Source organism: Erpetoichthys calabaricus, chromosome 9 (genome assembly GCF_900747795.2).
Source record: "Erpetoichthys calabaricus chromosome 9, fErpCal1.3, whole genome shotgun sequence".
Taxonomy (NCBI): Eukaryota; Metazoa; Chordata; class Cladistia; order Polypteriformes; family Polypteridae; genus Erpetoichthys; species Erpetoichthys calabaricus.
This window is the reverse complement of record NC_041402.2, coordinates 178795716-178816463: the sequence shown is the minus strand read 5'-3', so window position 1 is coordinate 178816463 and position 20748 is coordinate 178795716. Positions and strand designations below refer to the sequence as shown.

At 42.2% G+C, this 20748-nt stretch overlaps 1 protein-coding gene across 8 annotated transcripts in view; it reads right to left on the bottom strand.

The window, feature by feature from the left end:
• The window catches only part of nectin1b (nectin cell adhesion molecule 1b), a 268322-nt gene that overhangs the window by 80408 nt on the left and 167166 nt on the right, over nucleotides 1-20748 (bottom strand). For 7 of the 8 annotated variants that reach the window (XR_007935820.1, XR_007935822.1, XR_007935821.1 and 4 more), the window contains exons 6-8: nucleotides 15273-15420; nucleotides 7169-7214; nucleotides 3359-3454 (exon numbers count right to left, since the gene is read on the bottom strand). Coding sequence is in view for 4 of the 8 variants with exons in the window: in XM_051931781.1 (XP_051787741.1) it covers nucleotides 3359-3454; nucleotides 7169-7214; nucleotides 15273-15420 (290 nt within the window). In the remaining 4 variants the exon portion in view is untranslated. The remainder of the gene's footprint in view (nucleotides 1-3358; nucleotides 3455-7168; nucleotides 7215-15272; nucleotides 15421-20748) is intronic. The other variant, XR_007935823.1, reaches the window with a different exon arrangement.

The following is a 20748-nucleotide window of genomic DNA, read 5'->3' as shown; positions in this document are numbered from 1 at the left end:
AAGAGGAATCAGGTGCCTTGATACGCATCTTTGGGAAGACAGTGGCTTAACTGGGAGGAACATGCTCATCTTTTGAAAACCCTCTGTTAAAATGGGATAAGACACGGATCCCTTGAAGACAGACTGGGGGCTAGCGGGTCAACGGAGAGGGCGCTATGTCATGAAGATTCCCTTTGACTGAGTGGCTTAACTGGGATGCCTGTGTTCTCTCGAATAACCAAGACAAATTTCTCTTAAGAGATACAATAAAGGCTAACCTTCACTTCAGAGTTCAATCTCCACTAAACTTAATCCCAACCCTAACTAACCTAACCTATGACCGGTAACAGTACAATACAGGATAACCTAACTCTGGCGGAACGTACATCATTAAAATATTTGCACAGGAACAGGAATATTACAGGGTGAGTCAAAATTATGTTAACATTTGAACAGCGGAAACAATTTATTCACAAAATATACTTCATATATGCAAGATGATTTACAGGAATGTCTCAACCTGTTCGTCATCATGTTCAACACACAAAAACCAATAGGCAACAGTACCGTTTAAAGCCTGGACACACATCTCATGGGGAATAGATGACACCACAGTCCATATTCTGTCCTTCAGGTCATTGATATCATGAACTTTCCTGCTATACACACGCTCCTTCACCATACCCCATAACCAGAAATCACAGGGTGTCAAATTAGGAGTGTGAAGGCCATGGCAATGGTCTAGCACAACATATCCATCAAGCTGGAAAGGTGTGGTCGAGATAAAAATAATCCATTAGTGTTAACATCATTTTGACTTACCTTGTATTATTAAGCCTGAACCTACCTAACCTAACCTTAACCCTCACCTAACTTAACCCTAACCTAACTTAACCTAACCTAACCTATGACCGGTGACAGTACAATACAGGATAACCTAACTCCTTCAGAACATACATCATTAAAATATTTTCACAGGAACAGGAATGTTATTATTAAGCCTTAACCCAACCTAACCTAACTTAACCGTAACCTAACATTGACCCTAAAACTAACGTAACTCAACCTAACCCGACTTATGACTAGTGACAATACAATTCAGGATAACCTAACTCCGATGGAACGTACATCATTAAAATATTTGCACATTAAAAGGAAAATTATTATTAAGCTTTAATCAACCTAACCTTAACCCTAACCTAATCTATGACTGGTGACAATACAATATAGGATAACCTAACTCCAGCAGAACATACATCATTCAAATATTTGTACAGGAACAGGAATATTACAGGGTGAGACAAAAATTATGTCAACATTTGAATGGCCGAAACAATTTATTCACAAAACATACTTCATATGTGCAAGATGATTTACAGGAATGTCTCAACCTGTTCACCATCATGTTCAACACACAAAAAACCTGGACACACAAGGCTGGACACACATCTCATGGGGAATAGATGATACCACAGTCTGTATTTTGTCCTTCAGGTCATTGATATCACAAACTTTCCTGCTATACACACGCTCCTTCACCATAACCCATAACCAGAAATCACAGGGTGTCAAATCAGGGGAGTGTGGAGGCCATTGCAATGGTCCACCATGACCTATCCATTGACATGGAAAGGTGTGATCGAGATAAAAATAATCCATTAGTGTTAACATCATTTTAACTCACCCTGTATTATTAAGCCTTAACCTAACCTAACCTAACTTAACCCTAACCTAGCCTATGACTAGTGACAGTACAATATAGGATAACCTAACTTCTTCAGAACATACATCATTAAAATATTTGCGCAGGAACAGGAAAATAATTATTAAGCCTTAACCTAACCTTATCTAACCTAAACTAACTTAACCCTAAACTAACCTTAACCTAACCTAACTTAACCAACCTAACCTAACCTAACTGGGTGGATGTTTGTCTCACACGGACACAATAAGACCCAGGGGTTGGAAAAGGAGAAACCAAGAAGTATTATGGAGACACACTTGAAGTTCACCTGATGGAGACACATTGGGAGTTGATGGCCTAACTGGGAGAAAGCAATTCCACTTTTTGAAAAGGCACTGGGACTCAACTATTGGGCTGCTTGAAGGACACGCATCTCATGAAGACATACTAGGAATGAGGCACTTGTGCCATGAAGATGCACTCTGACTTAAATGAGAGGACATTCACCTCCTGGTGGCACACAAGAACTCAGGTTCTGAACTAGGAGACAGAGAGGTCAATCACACGGAGACACAATGGCGGCCAGTGAACTTCTCTCACAGACACACACTGTGGACTCAAGGTGCTTAAAAAGGAGATGGGGACAACTCTCATGGAGATACATTTAGAAGACTGTGGCTTAACAGAGAGGCAAATCATCTTAATAAGGTAAAGTGGGTCTCGGGTGCTGAACTAATAGGAAGAGGCAACTCCCATGCGGTAATATTGACAGCCAGCAGGGATAGGCGAGGGAAAGATGATCATCACAACAAGACATATTGGAAGCAAAAGGTTCAGTGTGTCATGGAGACAAATTGGGATTGAGTGGCTTCAGTGCAAGGACCTTCATCTCATGACAGCTAATGAGTTATCTCATGGACGCACACTGGAGCCCAAGTGCTAGACTCGGACTCGATAGAAACTGGGCAAACTGCAAAATGCTGAGGGTGAGGAGCTAAACTGAGAGGGAACTTATCTCTCGCAGACACAGTGGGAATCAAGTGCTGGTAGAAAGGAGAGTAAGGTACATTTCATGGAAAAACACCACGTTGCGACCCAGGTGCTGAGCGAAGAGATAGGGGCTTCTCCTTGCGCCAATGGGGACACACTGGGGGCCAACGGCTTAACTGAGAGGGCCCTCATCTCAACTAAACAAGCTGAGATTTTGATACTAGAATTGGAGATAGAGTCTAGTCTCGTGGAGAAACACTGGGGCCCTGGACAAAGACCCTCATCTCATGAAGACACACTTGGATTGACTGTCCTAACGGAGAGGACATTCATCTCATGGGCACAAACTGAACAGGTAAAGGGTGCCAGGGCCATAAGTGTCAAGAGAAGGCTGGCACATTGAAAGTCTAACTGTGAAGGCAAAAGACGTCTGTCATGAAGTCTCCTTAGGATTCATGTGTTAGACTGAGAATAGAGAGGACAAATCTCAGGGTCTCCAACTGGGAGGACAGCCATCTCACAGATGAAGACGTAGGGTCTTCTCTCTTGGGGACCTGCTTGTTGACATTGTCAGAAGTGAACAGGTTCTCAAACCCTTGTGGAACACGAGACGTCGGGGGGCTCGGCTCATAGTGAGTGGGACCGGCAACACAGTCAGTGCAACAGAAGCAGGAAGGGCCATTCAGTCCAATAGTACATCATTACCTGGATGTCATCTGAGGTCAGCGTTTTCATGTCAGTCGTCGTCTTCTTCTTTGGAGGAGGAGGAGCAGGTTTGTGGGCGGGCGGCAGGTCAGTCCTGTTAGGAGAAGAAAGAAAAAAAAATAACCTTAAAAGTGACGATAAAGAGGACGGCCAGGCAGGCAGGTAGGCCAGGTCTGGTGTCCTTATGGGTTTCAGTTTGCTCACCATCGGGACCCTCACTGCAATTCCTTTCACTTGTCTACAGTGGACAGTTCGACGTTGACTCTCCATAATGCCCAGGATTCCTTGTCCATCTCATTTGCTGTCCAGCCTGTCTGTCTGTCTGTGTGTCTACTCCAACCCATCTCTCATCATCTCTGATTATTCTGCTCTGTCTCTCTTTCAAACTTCCTGTCTGCAATCACCTCCTATGAGGTCATCACCACTGCAGTCCTCCTGCGTTCTAATTACGCCCTAATTTTGAGGGGGGCTTCAAGTACAGAAGACAGCACAGAGGGGTTTGGACATACATTATGGACACAGACAGAGCCACTGAATGGGATACCAAATGCAATTAGTGGTGGTCAGGTAGTGGACACTGGCTACTGCACTGGACGTATAAGGGGGTACCTCAGCCACACCATAAGGGGTGGGGGGGGGGGGGGTCGGTTTAATTGGATATTCAGTCAGCTGGGCAACGGGAAAAGCCAAAAATGACATTTTACACTTTAGGCGAATTAGAAGAGAAACAAAAATATTTTCCTAGCACGCTGCCAAGCTCCGCTCTGCCAAGCTCTTGCTAGGGGCTGACAGACAGCTGGACAGGTGCCAGGCAATGGACAAAGCTTTTTTTGTTTTTGTTAATGAAAAGGAACCAAGATTCTCGCGCACATCTCTGAGTGAGCAGCCCACCCCAGGAAGAGAGCAGGAGGGACCGCGCTGAGGGGCACACGGGGCTGAGCATACACTGCTGCATTCTGGGAGTGGAGCACCGCCAGGGGCCTGGCAACAAACTGAGCTACAATCATGCTGCTTGTGCCAGCTGATGGGCCATATGCCAAGATACACAATGAAAAGCAAAAGGAAAAGTTCCCAGTGGAGCCCTTTGGGAGGTTCAAGCTCCAGAGTGACTTTCCATTGTCGGCAATCCACTCCTCCTGGCCAAGGACTCTGTGCAGAAGACCGGAATGTTAAAAATGCATTGTCTGGAGAGGGGAATCTGAGACTTGCCGACGTTTGAGCGGGTCCTAAAAATGATGGAACTGGCAGTCTGGGGTTAGCTGAGTACACGTGGAATGTGGAAACTTCTGCTCTGTTAAACCTAGGGCTGGGCAGTGTGGACTTGAGAGTCCTGAAAACATCACCTTAACAAACCTACAAGTTTCAGGCTAAGATACTGGACCACTCCCCTATGAGGTGTGAACATCCATGAATTTCTAAACTGGTAGTTTCCAAATGATAGTGATAGGAATAGTAGGATTGATTTGGTGAACATCATGGACTTTGAGTCTTATGTTAGTGAAGTACTGGTGAAGACTTGTAATGAGAAGGGGATGGGAGTGTAGTTTGGACCACAATAAAACTGTTAACAAGTATCGTGAAGGAGTCTATCTGAGTGGAATTGAATTCTTGTACCAGAAATCTGTGAGTTTTATAAGATTGACCAAAAGTTGCTGCAAATATGAACTGGAATGCTGAACAAGAAGAAGAATCTGAAGAGACCTGAATTATGAGTCTGGGGTCAGGGCAGGGCAGAGTAGAAGCATCCTGGCCAAGACAAGTTTTTGAGGCCCTGACGTGGACATACGGGTCAGTCTGTGAGTGAACATTCAGTTTTATAGATGAGATGTCTCATGACTGTGTGGAAAGAATTGGACAGAAGGGAAGCAGTCATGGACTATGGGGTAGATGTCAAAATCTCTTGAAGATCAGAGTGGACCTCCGGTAGTTTGACTTTTGGAAGCTGCATTGGATGAACCACATGTGACCTGGACGAGAATCCTGGTGGTTAACGAGGTGAACTCTTTTAAAAAGGAGCCTGCTGGCTGTGTGGCAGAGCAGAATTTTCAAGTTACTGGAATTATAATCTTTTGGGGGGCTTGGCAGGGTAGAACTTGAAATAAAGTGTTGAATCTCAGGTGCACTTAAAAAGACCTTTTCTCAGAAATACTATGGAGACACTGGACTGGTCCCCTTCAGGGGACATGGTATGGTAGAACATAGATAACCTCAAAATGAAGGCTTGTGGTTCATGTGCTCTTAAAAAGTCCTTCAAGGAAGGGTGGACTTCCCTGTTTCTTACTGTGTTAGAAATTCAATGGAGACATTGGACTGAAAGTAAAAAACGCTGAGAACCTCCAAGTTGTGGGACCTGGCTTTTGGTGTCTTTCTTGAATCATTGAGGACCTGGAGAAGAATTATGGGACAAATATGGGATGGACCTCTAGGATTTTTTCAAGGTGGAGTCTGATGAGTGTATGGGAGGATTTCTGTGTCATAAGCCTGAGTGACTGGAGAAGGACTGATCTGGGCATTTTGGTGACTTTCACGTTTCTAGGCTGGATGACTAAAGTATGCAGGAAGAAGACCTTGGTGTTTCTTGCCAATATGTCACATAACTGTAGAACATCTAAAGATTCCAAAAGATCCTGATCTGGGTGATCATATATGGTCTTGGAGAAACATAAATGATCTAGTGATGGTATGAAGTGTACTTCAATGCCCTTCTTTTGCAATGGACATCCCTGTTCCTGGACTGAACATCTGGGGCCTATACAGGAAAGACTGTGGCGTCAGTAAATGGAAAGCATGATCTGTATGGACAACCAAGGAAAATACTGAACGTGGGATCTGTGAGTGTACAAGGTGGAGGCCAGCAATGCTAGAAATGGACAACGGCAGATATATGAGGATGAGGAGGAGGAGGAGGATGGGAGAATGCACTGATTACTGCACGTTTCAACACCCACCACACCACCTGGATTGAGATTGGAGTGCAGCCATGCAAACGGGTGACACCTCAACACCACACAGTGGCTACAGGGCTGATTGCAGATTAACGTCATCCCTAATTGCAGGTTACGGGCCTTGCTCAAGGGAGTCACATCTGGGGTTTGCGGGATTTGAACTGGCAACCTTTCTGAAATGCGATGCAAATCTCCAGCCTCAGAGCCACCACTCTGCCCACATATGAGGTGCTCTCTGATTTAGAAGCTCAGTGGCTGTGTCTGTAGACCCCTTCTGGGGTGTTGAATTTTTGGTATACTTCTGATAAGACTTTTGACGCATAAAGGTAATTGATGCAGGGGAACCACGCTGAATAGACAGACAGGGTACAAGACATGCAAGGTGGTGACCATTTAACACACTGACCGCTGCTCCCATTGAACGAGAACTAAACCGTTTTCACTCCAATTAGAATGCCCACTTATTAAACAGTCAAAGAAAAGTGTTAAGAATCTCGGGTCTCATGGCAGGTCATCGTTTGGGACAACCAGAGTCTGCCAGTGGAACCCAGTGAGGAGTCCAGTCTCCCCCTCACCAAGAGGCATATGTCAGTCCCAGGTCTAGATGTGGAAGGACAAAGTGGACAATCATCTACCTGCTGAGACAAACACAGGAGCGCCACAACTGCTTCAGGTCCATTGGCAGCTGTGCTGTCCCACTGTTAAAGGGAGAGAGAGGGTCTCTCAGGTTACTGTCCATCATGGAAAGCCAGACAATTTTTTGACAGAGAAACTTGAGCAGCAGTAAATGCATTATGCAGACAAGGCATAGGGGTTGTAATGGGAATGGGGAGGGGTGGGATTGACGGTCAGCGTGTACTTTCCTTTTGGGGGACCCTGTCTTCGCTGATGCCACAAAATTATCAGTGCAGCTACAAGAGAAGAAAGAAAAGGTGAAAGATCCGCACGCGGGACAGGTTGGAGAGCCTTGCTGAGCAGCTTCATTAGAAACACAAGGCGGAGCCGCAGGGATCCGAATTTATTAGCTTGTTACCCACAAGGAGAATTTGCAACATTAATAAAGAAAAGAAGTGCAGCTCTGCCAGTGAACTAATAACCAGCAGCTCTCTGCCCTCGTAAAAATATGCAATCCAGCTGCCGCCATTGAAAGAACTCTGAACCGTCAGTACGATGCCAAGTGACCAGCCGTCTCAGTTGGCACATTCGGGGACCTCCCACAATGCCTTGTGCACCTTCCGGAGTAGGACAGGTCAGGAAGGTGTCAAGATGGCTCTAGGAATAGGCTTACGTTACAGGACTGAGTGCCAGTGGAGTTGATGTAAAGAGAATCAGGGTGGGATTGTGTTAGACGAACAGAGGTAGGAGAGTATGTGCCTTACGGGCCAGTGGGGCACAGCCTCAGCAGATGTTCTGAAAGATAAGCCCCCTTAGTAATTTAATTTATTATCAGAACAACCCTCCACTTTGTCTGCCTTGTCATTATTTATTGCATCCTGTAGTCTTTCAGGAGCTGCCAGCCTATCTCCAGTGGCAGGGCTGACCAATTGGCCCTGCAGTGTCCTCTATACCCTTAGCTGTGTTGGCACATGTGCAACCAGAACTGGGACCAATATTGAAATCAGTATCTCCTCTTATTTATTTATTTTTTTGTTTTGATTTTCCATCGTACACTTGCACTTTCGATTTAATCTTTCCCAGTTAAACCTACGTAGCACATACCAGTGAAGAGCTGTGAAAATTCCAGTACAATATTTTTTCCTTAAAATCCATCCATCCATCCATCCATCCATCCATCCATCCATCCATCCATCCATTTTCCCAACCCGCTGAATCCAAACACAGGGTCACGGGGGTCTGCTGGAGCCAATCCCAGCCAACACAGGGCACAAGGCAGGAAACAATCCCGGGCAGGGTGCCAACCCACCGCAGGACACACACAAACACACCCACACACCAAGCACACACTAAGGCCAATTTAGAATCGCCAATGCACCTAACCTGCATGTCTTTGGACTATGGGAGGAAACCGGAGCGCCCGGAGGAAACCCACGCAGACACGGGGAGAACATGCAAACTCCACGCAGGGAGGACCCGGGAATCGAACCCAGGTCCCCAGATCTCCCAACTGCGAGGCAGCAGCGCTACCCACTGCGCCACCGTGCCGCCCTCCTTAAAATCCATATCACATTAAGTGATTTTTTTTTTCCAAGTTGTGGACATCATTTACATAAAATTAGCGAGTCAGAGGCAGAACACTAGTTGTGTAGTCTGATGTCGCCAACCACTCAGCGACGTGCCCCGGCCAAGTCAAACAGGTTTGATCTTGTCTTAAGTCGCACGGGTGGCTCATGTGCATCAATGAGTGCACTCACAAATCAAAAGTTAATTCCAAATATTGTTTTTACTGAAGTTTGACAGTAAAAATGTAAGTATGAAAAGTTTTTGCATGATAATTTCAAATCCAAATGGAACAAAATCGTATTTCGCAATGAATAACCTCTACCGCAACATGAAACATAATTTACTTTCAAATTATTACATTTTACTATTTTTTAATATGGTTAATTACTCACTGTAATGTAAAATAGTTAGTACATTGTACATCCGCATCCCCATATATATATACATCGGACTTCCAATACAACTAGGAGTCCTGCCACGTGCAAAAGTTCGCTGATGACACTGCTATCGTGGGCTGCATCAGGAATGGGCTGGAGGAGGAGTATAGGGACCTAATCAATGATTTGTTAAATGGTGCGACTCAAACCACCTACAACTGAACACCAGCAAAACCAAAGAGCTGGTGGTGGATTTTAGGAGGCCCAGACCCCTCATAGACCCAGTGATCATCAAAGGTGACTGTGTGCAGAGGGTGCAGACCTATAAATACCTGGGGGTGCAGCTGGATGATAAATTAGACTGGACTGCCAATACTGATGCTCTGTGTAAGAAAGGACAGAGCCGGTTATACTTCCTTAGAAGGCTGGCGTCCTTCAACATCTGCAATAAGATGCTGCAGATGTTCTATCAGACAGTTGTGGCGAGCGCCCTCTTCTACGCGGTGGTGTGCTGGGGAGGCAGCATTAAGAGGAAAGACGCCTCACGCATGGACAAACTGGTGAGGAAGGCAGGCTCTATTGTTGGCATGGAGCTGGACAGTTTAACATCTGTGGCAGAGCGACGAGCGCTCAGCAGGCTCCTATCAATTATGGAGAATCCACTGCATCCACTAAACAGGATCATCTCCAGACAGAGGAGCAGCTTCAGCGACAGACTGCTGTCACCGTCCTGCTCCACTGACAGATTGAGGAGATCGTTCCTCCCCCAAACTATGCGACTCGTTAATTCCATCCGGGGGGGTAAACATTAACATTTAACATTATACATAGTTATTGTCTGTTTTTCACCTGCATTATTATCATTCTTTAATTTAATATTATTTATTGTATCAGTATGCTGCTGCTGAAGAATGTGAATTTCCCATTGGGATTAATAAAGTATCTATCTATCTATCTACCATAGCGCAGCGTTTCTCAACCTTTAAGTTTTATTTGCGCCCCCTAACGTTTTTTTGAAAACCAAATAAAATTTATTTCTATATTCTTTTGCTGCCAATACACCACTACAAGTTTAAAATTTCCCTACGAATAGCGAAATTACGTCACATATGGCAACATTCACGCCCCCTTTTTTGTTGCCCCACAGTTTGAGAACTGCTGGTGTAGCCCAAGCACGAGGGTTGGCAAGCGAAGTGAGCAGGGGGCAAAGCCCCCCCCCCCAGTTTAGTTTTAAAAAATTCTTTAATGAATCATACGAAAACAATCAATGTATTCTAAAATAAATTCACTTTTAATGTATTATACTAAAACAGGTTGGAGAACCTAAAAACACAAGGTGGGGTCGCAGGGATCTGAATTTCTCTTTATGATGAAAGAGAAAATCCTAATTGGTAATCCTAATTTTCCATCACCGATATTAATATAAACTGAACTCCAAAGAATCCTAAGTGAAGTGAGTCAAGACCCCCGATTCAGACGAAATATCTACCAGCATTCAGCGCAATGACGGACGTGGGTGAGATCACGCTGCACACGCATGAACTTTCGCACATCCGTTGAGCTCCGCTGAAATCGATCTCTTTGTGATCGCCAATCAGTTCGCATGATTTACTGAACAGACTCGGACAAAAAGAACAAACTGATTGCGAGTCGCCCACCTCACTTCATCGATGTTTTGGAGTGGGTTGTGTTTATTGGGAGTATTGATCTTTCTTTCTTTGGATTATTGCTTTGGTCCTTGGGTTTTAGAAATTTGGATTTATTTTGCGTGGATTGCTTTTTTTTAGGCAAGTCTTTTGATTTATTTTGCCTCTTTTTTTGTTCTCCTTTTGATTATATAAATAAACATTTTTGTAACAATTATTTGTAGACTTGATTCAGGTGGCACCTTCATGTAACTTTTCTTTTTGCACATTTTCAAACTAGCAACACATGTGAAGCTTTATAAACTGTGAGTTATATTCCAAATGTCTACAACACACAGCCTCGCCACGTTTTGAACGTCTGAAAATCAAAATGACGCACACACACTTCGACAAACTACATCGGTTCCAAATACTGGCGCTCATTTTCCTGATTTTTACATTTTACATTTATCGCATCGTATACATCAGCGTTTCTCAACCTTTAAGTATTTGCGACCCGAGTTTTAATAACAGTTTTAATCGTGCCCCCCTAACGTTTTTTTGAAAGGAGCCCACTAATACCAATTTGTTCTTTTTTAATTAAATATATCTCATAGATGCATATTTTAGACAGACAGATAGATAGATAGATAGATAGATAGATAGATAGATAGATAGATAGATAGATAGATAGATAGATAGATAGATAGATAGATAGATAGATAGATAGATAGATAGATATGAAAGGCACTATAAGATAGATAGATAGATAGATAGATAGATAGATAGATAGATAGATAGATAGATAGATAGATATATAGATAGATATGAAAGGCACTATATCATAGATAGATAGATATGAAAGGGACTATATCATAGATAGATAGATAGATAGATAGATAGATAGATAGATAGATAGATAGATAGATAGATAGATAGATAGATAGATAGATAGATAGATAGATAGATAGACATGGAAGGCAGTATAGATAGATAGATAGATAGATAGATAGATAGATAGATAGATAGATAGATAGATAGATAGATAGATAGATAGATAGATATGGAAGGCAGGATAGATAGATAGATAGATAGATAGATAGATAGATAGATAGATAGATAGATAGATAGATAGATAGACATGGAAGGCAGGATAGATAGATAGATAGATAGATAGATAGATAGATAGATAGATAGATAGATAGATAGATAGATAGATAGATAGATAGATAGATAGATAGATAGATAGATAGATAGATAGATATGGAAGGCAGGATAGATAGATAGATAGATAGATAGATAGATAGATAGATAGATAGATAGATAGATAGATAGATAGATAGATAGATAGATAGATAGATAGATAGATAGATAGATAGATAGATAGATAGATAACTTTTGGTTAATGGGTCTGACACCCCACCGTCTCCCTGTGTTCCTCGTAATGCCAGTAATAAATAACTGGCACAGCTCTATGGCGGGGTGAGTCCGGCTCCATGCTCCTTCTTCTCATTTGGGAGCCTCTTGAACCCGACACCGACGATAGTCGTGACTGGGATGAGCTGCACAAATGAGGACACCACATGAAGCAAGGGGAAGGTGCAAAAGTGTACAGTGTCTTTATTAAAAAACAATTCCAACTAATGTTCAAAAAGTGCAGTGCTTCGAAAAGCGTTCAATAAATAATCACATAAATGAAAAATAAAGTGGAGGTTAAAAAATAATTAAGTAAATATTCCTTTAAAAACGAGGTTACAAACCAGAGAGCAGGAGACCGTCTTTGAAACTCTGAGCCCTGGTGCAGTCCTTTAAAACCTGGCGTCTCCTTAGCGTAACCAGTGCGGGTCCTTGCAGCCAAGGAGGCGCCAATCCAGCAGTTCAGCCCACCTTCCACGGTTCTCCTCGGCTCTGGCCCCCTTCTAGCCCTCTCTGGCATCGAGCCACCAAACACCCGCTCCCAGGCTTGCTCCATGGCATCTCTGCCTCTACTTCCCCTGCAGCCGCACTGCCTTTCTGCGGTGAGTCGCTACATTGGGGACACTCCAGTCACGCAGGTCACGCAGGTGGGAAACCCAGTATCTAGATGGCAGCCTCCCTGGGTTGCAGCGGTGCCTCGGACTCCCCCAGGGCTTCATGGGGGTTGGAGTTCTGTGCAGCTCTGTGGGGTTCCGCAGGCGCCGCCAGGGGGTGCTGCAGCAGGAGCTGCTGGGCCCTTTTGCCTTACTCGGAAGTGCAGCCGGATGTTGCCAATCAAGCACCTGGAGCACTTCCGGGTACCCAATAAAAGGAGCCAGCGACCACCACTCAGCGGCCAGAATTGGGAGGTAGAGGACGAGGTTGCCAGGGAGGAGTGGTGGAGGAAGAGAAAGTGCTTGGTTTGGTGTACTGTACTGTACTGTACTGTGCTTGGGACTGTGTTGTGGCTGGAAGGATTACGGGGAAGATGTGCCCTCCAGCTGATGAAAAATAAATAATTTATTTTATTTTACCCGTGCCTCCGTGTCAATCTGTGTCAGGTCGGGTGCAATATAGCGCCTTCTTACAGTGTGTAAACATGATAACTTGAGTACGCTGTCACTTTGGTCAACCAAATTTTGCATACAAGTATACGGTACACAACGTGGATTTCTATCAACCTTTGGGTGATTTCCGTTTATGCATGCAGCTGCAGAGTCCGATTTATTCAATTTTACTTTTATAATAATTGTTCAATATATTATTGATTTGATTTGTTGTTGATGGTTGTTTAATGTACATAATATAAAAATATAATCATTGTCTTGCGGACAGGGACGGACTGGCAATTAGCATTTGGGCAATGCCCGGTGGGCTGCGGACTCTAGTCTGGTCATGGGCAGGCCGTTTCATGAAATAAATTTTATGTATTGTTTGATATTAAAATTAATTTTCTAAACTACTGAACTACTAAACCTTATTCGGTACTGCAATTTATATAGTCCTATATAATATACCATATGATGTCATCAAGTTGTTTTAGTTGTCAGCGAAAAATTTGGTCAAAACTGCCTTTTGCCGATTTCTGTTACAATACCGTTACATTTCGGTTAGCATATACATTATTGCAATTTATTTTATCTCAAATCCATCCATCCATTATCCAACCCGCCACAGGGGTCTGCTGGAGCCAATCCCAGCCAACACAGGGCGCAAGGCAGGAAACAAACCCCAGGGCACACACACACACACTTGTAAACTCCACGCAGGGTGAACCCGGATCTCCTAACTGCGAGGCTGTAGCGTTACCCACTGCGCCACCGTGCCGCCCCCCAGAGAACAATAAACTGCATAATACATAATTAGTTTAGATTATGTATTATGCAGTTGATTGTTCTCTGGTCGTCGGCGTGAGCGATAGTTACTGGTCTTCAGTTGCAATTAAAGTTATAAAGCACAGGATATGAATTTTTCACATTTATAGTTTATCGAACATTTCAATCATGTGAGGTTTTCATTATAACCTCGGTTATAATTTATGCAATTGTAAATGAGCAGCTACTAGCCTGCTAGAGCACTGGCACTTGGACATGACATTGACATTTGACGTGTACTCTAATAACGTGTAAGCCGTGTTACTATTTTTTTCTTTTTCATTAAATTTTATTTCTAAGCATGTCGTCAAATGTGAATCCCTATCCCTATATAGTGCCTTTCACATCTATCTATCTATCTAAATTTTAAGTTGTGTCTAAACAACAGTGTACAGGTTATGTTTGGCGACAGTTTAGATCGAGTTCATATCATAGGCTCACAGCAAGTAGCGAGCCGCGTACTCCTCACAAATTTTAAGAAAATTACAATGAAAAATAGGACGAGCGGGTCAACCTCATCTCCTCACTCGTTGAAGGATACCCGGGCCGGTTTTGAGACACAGTCCGCTCCTGCTTGAGGTTTACTCCTCAGATATCCATCCCCATATCTGAGTATAAGAGAAAGTCTTAGGGAAGCCACCCCCGATTTTTTTTTTTTGGTCTTTTCTTCCCTCTCGCTTGGCATTTTAAATCTCGATCCCTTTTTTTTTTTGTTACGTTTCCCTCGCTCTCGCGCTTCCCCTTTAAAAACGGGGATGTTGCACAGCTGTGACGATTAGCAGCAATTAGGGTCTCGGACGATCCTACACCTGCGCACTTAGCGTAGGGCCGCCAGCTCCCACATCGCTCCCGGAAACCGCTCTCGCCTCGCGACCACGCCCCCTTCCCCCGAAGACGCGATTGCGGCGATTATTTATTTAAAAAGACTCCGATCAGCCGCGGAGCTCACTTCACCACAAGCTCTTCTTCCTTCAGCAGGGTCTCACTTCATCTGCTGTCACTTTGTCACTTACTGACCAGGAGAACATCAAGGCGCCCATAGAATGGACCATCTTAAGCCGAGATGCGTTTTTTTTAGCAGAGTGTATTCTTTCAATGAACTGGGAAAACAAGTCTTATCCATGGAGGTCCCACCTCTCAACTCATAGGACTTAAAGGGTCTGCTGCTAACATCCTGATGCCAGATACCACAGATGCACCTTCAGAGGTGTTGTGGAGTCCATGCATCACTGGGGGCACGAGGGGGACCTACACAATATTAGGCAGGTGGTTTTGCTGTTGTGGCTGATGGGTGATGAGGAGAATGAGGTGAGAGTGGCAGCTTGAACATGAAGGCCCCATTCTTTTTTTCTCTTAGCTGTGGGCTTGTTCGCCTTTCTCCAGTTCTCCTTTTCATGTCAACTCAACAGTCTCTCCGTAAACTGCATTCCCATCCCCAGCCCATCCAAAATACTTACAGATCATTGTCTGTCTCTGTCCGGGTCTTCTGCTGACGCCGATAGACCACAAAGACAGTCACGGCCACGCCGATGATGAGACCCGCTGCCACCACTCCTCCCATGATGCCTATCACTCCGCCTGGCGCTCCTTGGGGAAGGGGCTTGTCTGTGGGGAAAGGAAAAAGGTTAAAACATGGAGACAAATGTCACTTCAAGAAAACTCCTGTGCTCCACTCAAGCTCCTCTTTGTGAGAGAGGATGAATCCGTTCATGTCCTGGAGATCACCTGGGGGAGCCAGTGGGGGATATCATCACAAACTGACGGGAGCCTGAAAAATGAGGGGGCAGACGACAAAGCAGAAAGCAACTTGAGGCAGGATGAGCGGCCCTCACCTTCTACATCATCAACATTCTCAGACGCAGCCCAAGAAGAGCCCAGCAATGCACACGCGCAGCCTTAACACAGCATTAGCTGAGGGATTCTTTCATTTCATTTCATTGTAAATTGGATTTTGCTGAAATTTGATTATAACAACAATTGATTTTTCAAATTAAGGGATAGAGATGAAAATGTGACTTGGTGCACCTGCCTGCATGATTTAGCTTTTGCATCTGACCGTCATCAACAGCTACAAGACGTGATGGAGCGGGTCTCGCCGGTATGACCGAGGGGCTTCACTTCTGTGTATGTCGTGGCAGTGTGTGTGTGAGAGACATTTAATTACCTCTGACCTGTTTGAGTGACACGCTACATACGGAAAGAAATCACAAACTGCAAATGGTGTGAGGAAGGGGCCTTGAGTGCCTCCTACTGGTGGCCACACTACTTTGCATACCTGCCACTCTTTGAGTTTCTGACCTTCTTGTGTCATGTCTCCCTGGCCATGGATCTACCAGGAATGAGCACTTGGACATTAGTAAGCATCCTACGGAATAGGTTATAGATATGAAAGGCACTATATAATAGATAATAATAATAATAATAGATAGATTTGTTTTAGTATAGTAGGCAGGATTAGATAGAAAGATACATGTGATGGTGTAATATAATATATTAATTGATATGAAAGGCACTACATAACACATACAGTAGATAGAGAGATAAATATATAAATATTAAAGGCACTATACAATAGAGTGACAGTTATGAAAGGCACAATGTAATAGATAGATAGACAGATAGATAAATAGATGTGAAAGGCACTATATAAAAGATAAATAGATTTGAAAGGCGTTAGATAGATAGATGTGAAAGGCACTATAGATAGATAGATATAGATAGATGTGAAAAGCATTATATAATAGATAGATAGATAGATGTGAAAGGCACTATAGATAGATAGATAGATGTGAAAGGCACTATATAAAAGATAAATACATTGAAAGGCGTTAGATAGATAGATAGATAGATAGATAGATAGATAGATAGATAGATAGATAGATAGATAGATAGATCTGAAAAGGCACTATATAATAGATAGATAGATGTGAAAGGCACTATATAAAAGATAAATATTTATGAAAGGTGTTAGATAGATAGATAGATAGATAGATAGATAGATAGATAGATAGATAGATAGATAGATGTGAAAGGCATTATAGATAGATAGATAAATAGATAGATACATGTGAAAGGCACTATATAAAAGATAGATAGATAGATAGATAGATAGATAGATAGATAGATAGATAGATAGATAGATAGATAGATAATTTTTAAAATGACCTATATTGAGAACATAAGAGAAAATATTAACAATATACACAGTCAAATGACAAAAAGCCCAATTATCAGAATTAAACAAAAGAGCCATATATCGGACCACCACTACTCCCCCTTTATACTCCTCCTTGTCATAGATAGATAGATGTGAAAGGCACTATATAATAGATAGATAGATAGGTAGACAGATGTGAAAGGCACTATATAAAAGATAAACAGATATGAAGGCGTTAGATAGATAGATAGATAGATAGATAGATAGATTGATAGATAGATAGATAGATAGATAGATAGATAGATAGATAGATAGATAGATAGATAGATAGATAGATAGATAGATAGACACCATGTTGTAGTTAAATTGAAGGTTATGAAGGCACTATATATCTCAATTTGGTGCTACAGATCACTATCACCTCAAATCTCTATTGCTATGCCAGTCTCATGCTGGCTTTCTTGACTGGACTGGCATGCAGGCTGATATTGTGGTGGTCTCTAACAGGTTTAGGTTCCTCGATGAATTTCATTATGCCCGCATCCCAGTAAGACAGAGATGGACCTTGTCCAAGGATGGACTGGTTATTTGATCGTCCAGTTTGCATTTTGTAATAGAATATCAAATGAGGTGATTGTTTCTTTTTTCTTTTCTTTTTTGTCTCTCCTGATCCTATCTCACAATTTTGGCCCATGACCTCTCCTTGGACCAGCCTGTCTGAGTTGAGGCCACATCTCGTGGGTCTCATGAAGCAGAACATTCCCTTCCTGCTTGTGTTCAGGACCTGAGCTGCTGCCTGGGACGCTGTGCTCACTTAGCTGGCAGGTGTTTGTGATTTGCTTACCTACAAATTTGGAATGAAAGTGGAGAGTGGAAGAATGTGGGAGCACAGTGGAGAAATTCCTGACGCGGCGGGGAGAAGTGCTGCTCGAGGTTTATGGACTCCTTAAAAACACATTCTTTCTGTTTATTGGGGTGTTTAGCAGCTTGTAAGCCAGAGGAGTCTGAGTCAAGGAGATACATTCCATTGCTGTTATGAGGGGTGACTGATTGGGAAGGGGGGGAGGGGGTGTTGGAGGTCTTGGATTTTGCAAAACACCACCCCCAAAACACCCAATTAAGGTAAAGCCATTGTGGTTCTAGCTCAAATGCCTAGCGGAGTCACCAGGCGTGAGAACAGAGGCCATTGCATTTCCAATCAGAATATCTCAATCCTTCTTTGCTGTTCAGAGTCACTTAGTCACCTCAAGAACTGTTTTCAGTCAGGACGCCATTCTTATCCACACTGAGCCAGCCTGCTGCAGTCAGTAAACCTGACAGCACGTCATTTACCTAAACACCTAAACATGAGGAGAGCATGCAAACTCCACAAAGATGGTGCCCCAACCTGAAACTGCATCAAGTAGAATCAGTCAATGGCTGAAAGGATGGTCTGAATGGGAAACGTACTGACTGGAGTGAAAGTGCTTGAAAGCCACAAGAGACTGGGCTACGTCAAAATCAGGAGGACAATCTATCTATCTATCTATCTATCTATCTATCTATCTATCTATCTATCTATCTATCTATCTATCTATCTATCTATCTATCTATCTATCTATCTATCTATCTATCTATCTATCTATCTATCTATCTATCTATTGTACAGTGCCTTTCATTTCTATCTATCTATCTATCTATCTATCTATCTATCTATCTATCTATCTATCTATCTATCTATCTATCTATCTATCTATCTATCTATCTATCTATTATATAATGTCTTTCACATCTATCTATCTATCTATCTATCTATCTATCTATCTATCTATCTATCTATCTATCTATCTATCTATCTATCTATCTATCTATCTATTATATAGTGCCTTTCATATCTATCTATCTATCTATCTATCTATCTATCTATCTATCTATCTATCTATCTATCTATCTATCTATAGTGCCTTCCATGTCTAATCTATCTATCTATCTATCTATCTATCTATCTATCTATCTATCTATCTATCTATCTATCTATCTATTATATAGTGCCTTTCATATCTATCTATCTATCTATCTATCTATCTATCTATCTATCTATCTATCTATCTATCTATCTATCTATCTATCTATTATATAATGTCTTTCACATCTATCTATCTATCTATCTATCTATCTATCTATCTATCTATCTATCTATCTATCTATCTATCTATCTATCTATCTATCTATCTATCTATCTATCTATAGTGCCTTCCATGTCTAATCTATCTATCTATCTATCTATCTATCTATCTATCTATCTATCTATCTATCTATCTATCTATCTATCTATCTATCTATCTATCTATTATATAGTGCCTTTCATATCTATCTATCTATCTATCTATCTATCTATCTATCTATCTATCTATCTATCTATCTATCTATCTATCTATCTATCTATAGTGCCTTCCATGTCTAATCTATCTATCTATCTATCTATCTATCTATCTATCTATCTATCTATCTATCTATCTATCTATCTATCTATTATATAGTGCCTTTCATATCTATCTATCTATCTATCTATCTATCTATCTATCTATCTATCTATCTATCTATCTATCTATCTATCTATCTATCTATCGTGCCTTCCATGTCTAATCTATCTATCTATCTATCTATCTATCTATCTATCTATCTATCTATCTATCTATCTATCTATCTATCTATCTATTATATAATGTCTTTCACATCTATCTATCTATCTATCTATCTATCTATCTATCTATCTATCTATCTATCTATCTATCTATCTATCTATCTATCTATCTATCTATTATATAGTGCCTTTCATATCTATCTATCTATCTATCTATCTATCTATCTATCTATCTATCTATCTATCTATCTATCTATCTATCTATCTATCTATCTATCTATCTATCTGTTATATAGCGCCTTTCACATCAATCTATGTATACAGATAGATAGACAGACAGTGTGATGAGACCCTCAGGACGGACCACCCTGAAGCTCCTCTCTGACTCGGCGTCTCTGCCACAGTTTTAACAGCCGCCTGTCTGCCAGGCCCGCTCCATAAATACATGCATGTCTCGTAGCAGGTAGCGTTCGCCCGCTCGTCTCAATCAGCACTTGATTATAACTTTTTGTTCTCTACCCTGCCTGTGTGTGTTTGTTTTAATTACACAGCTATCAGAAATCTGTAGGACAGAGCCATCAAAGTGACAGCAGTGCTGAAACAAACCACTGATTAAAGAAATTGCTTTCCAGCCACAGTACTCTAAACAGCCATCCTCAGACCGTTAGGCAAGGTGTAGAGTGAGGGGCCAGCCAGGTATGTCCTGGGCACTTGAAGTTCTCAAGATATTGTCAGACTAGCAGTGTACGCCAGTATCAGTAAAACTGCGGTGTTTCTCAATCTCATATGGCAGTGTTAAAGCCTATAAAGACTGAGCCTGTCAGATTTTACTGATCTGCTTCTTTATTTTTCAGTGATTGATCCTGTTAGACGTCAGTGTCTGTTACTCCACCCTAAGATGTCTCATCCTGTTTGTATCCCATAGCTTTGTTTAGGATTCTTTTTACGTTAACACTAATAGGTTGGTATTGTAGGGTGTTCATTGCCAATGCTTTGGTGTCTGAGTGTCTGACCTTGACAGATCATTTTCTATTTCTATTTTGTTTTCTTCTGGCCTATCACATCACTTATTAACTCGTGTCAGTTTGCTCCTCACTCTGCTCGCTGGTTTCTTCAAGTTTTTTTAAGTAATGCTGTTCGAGTCAGTATCCAG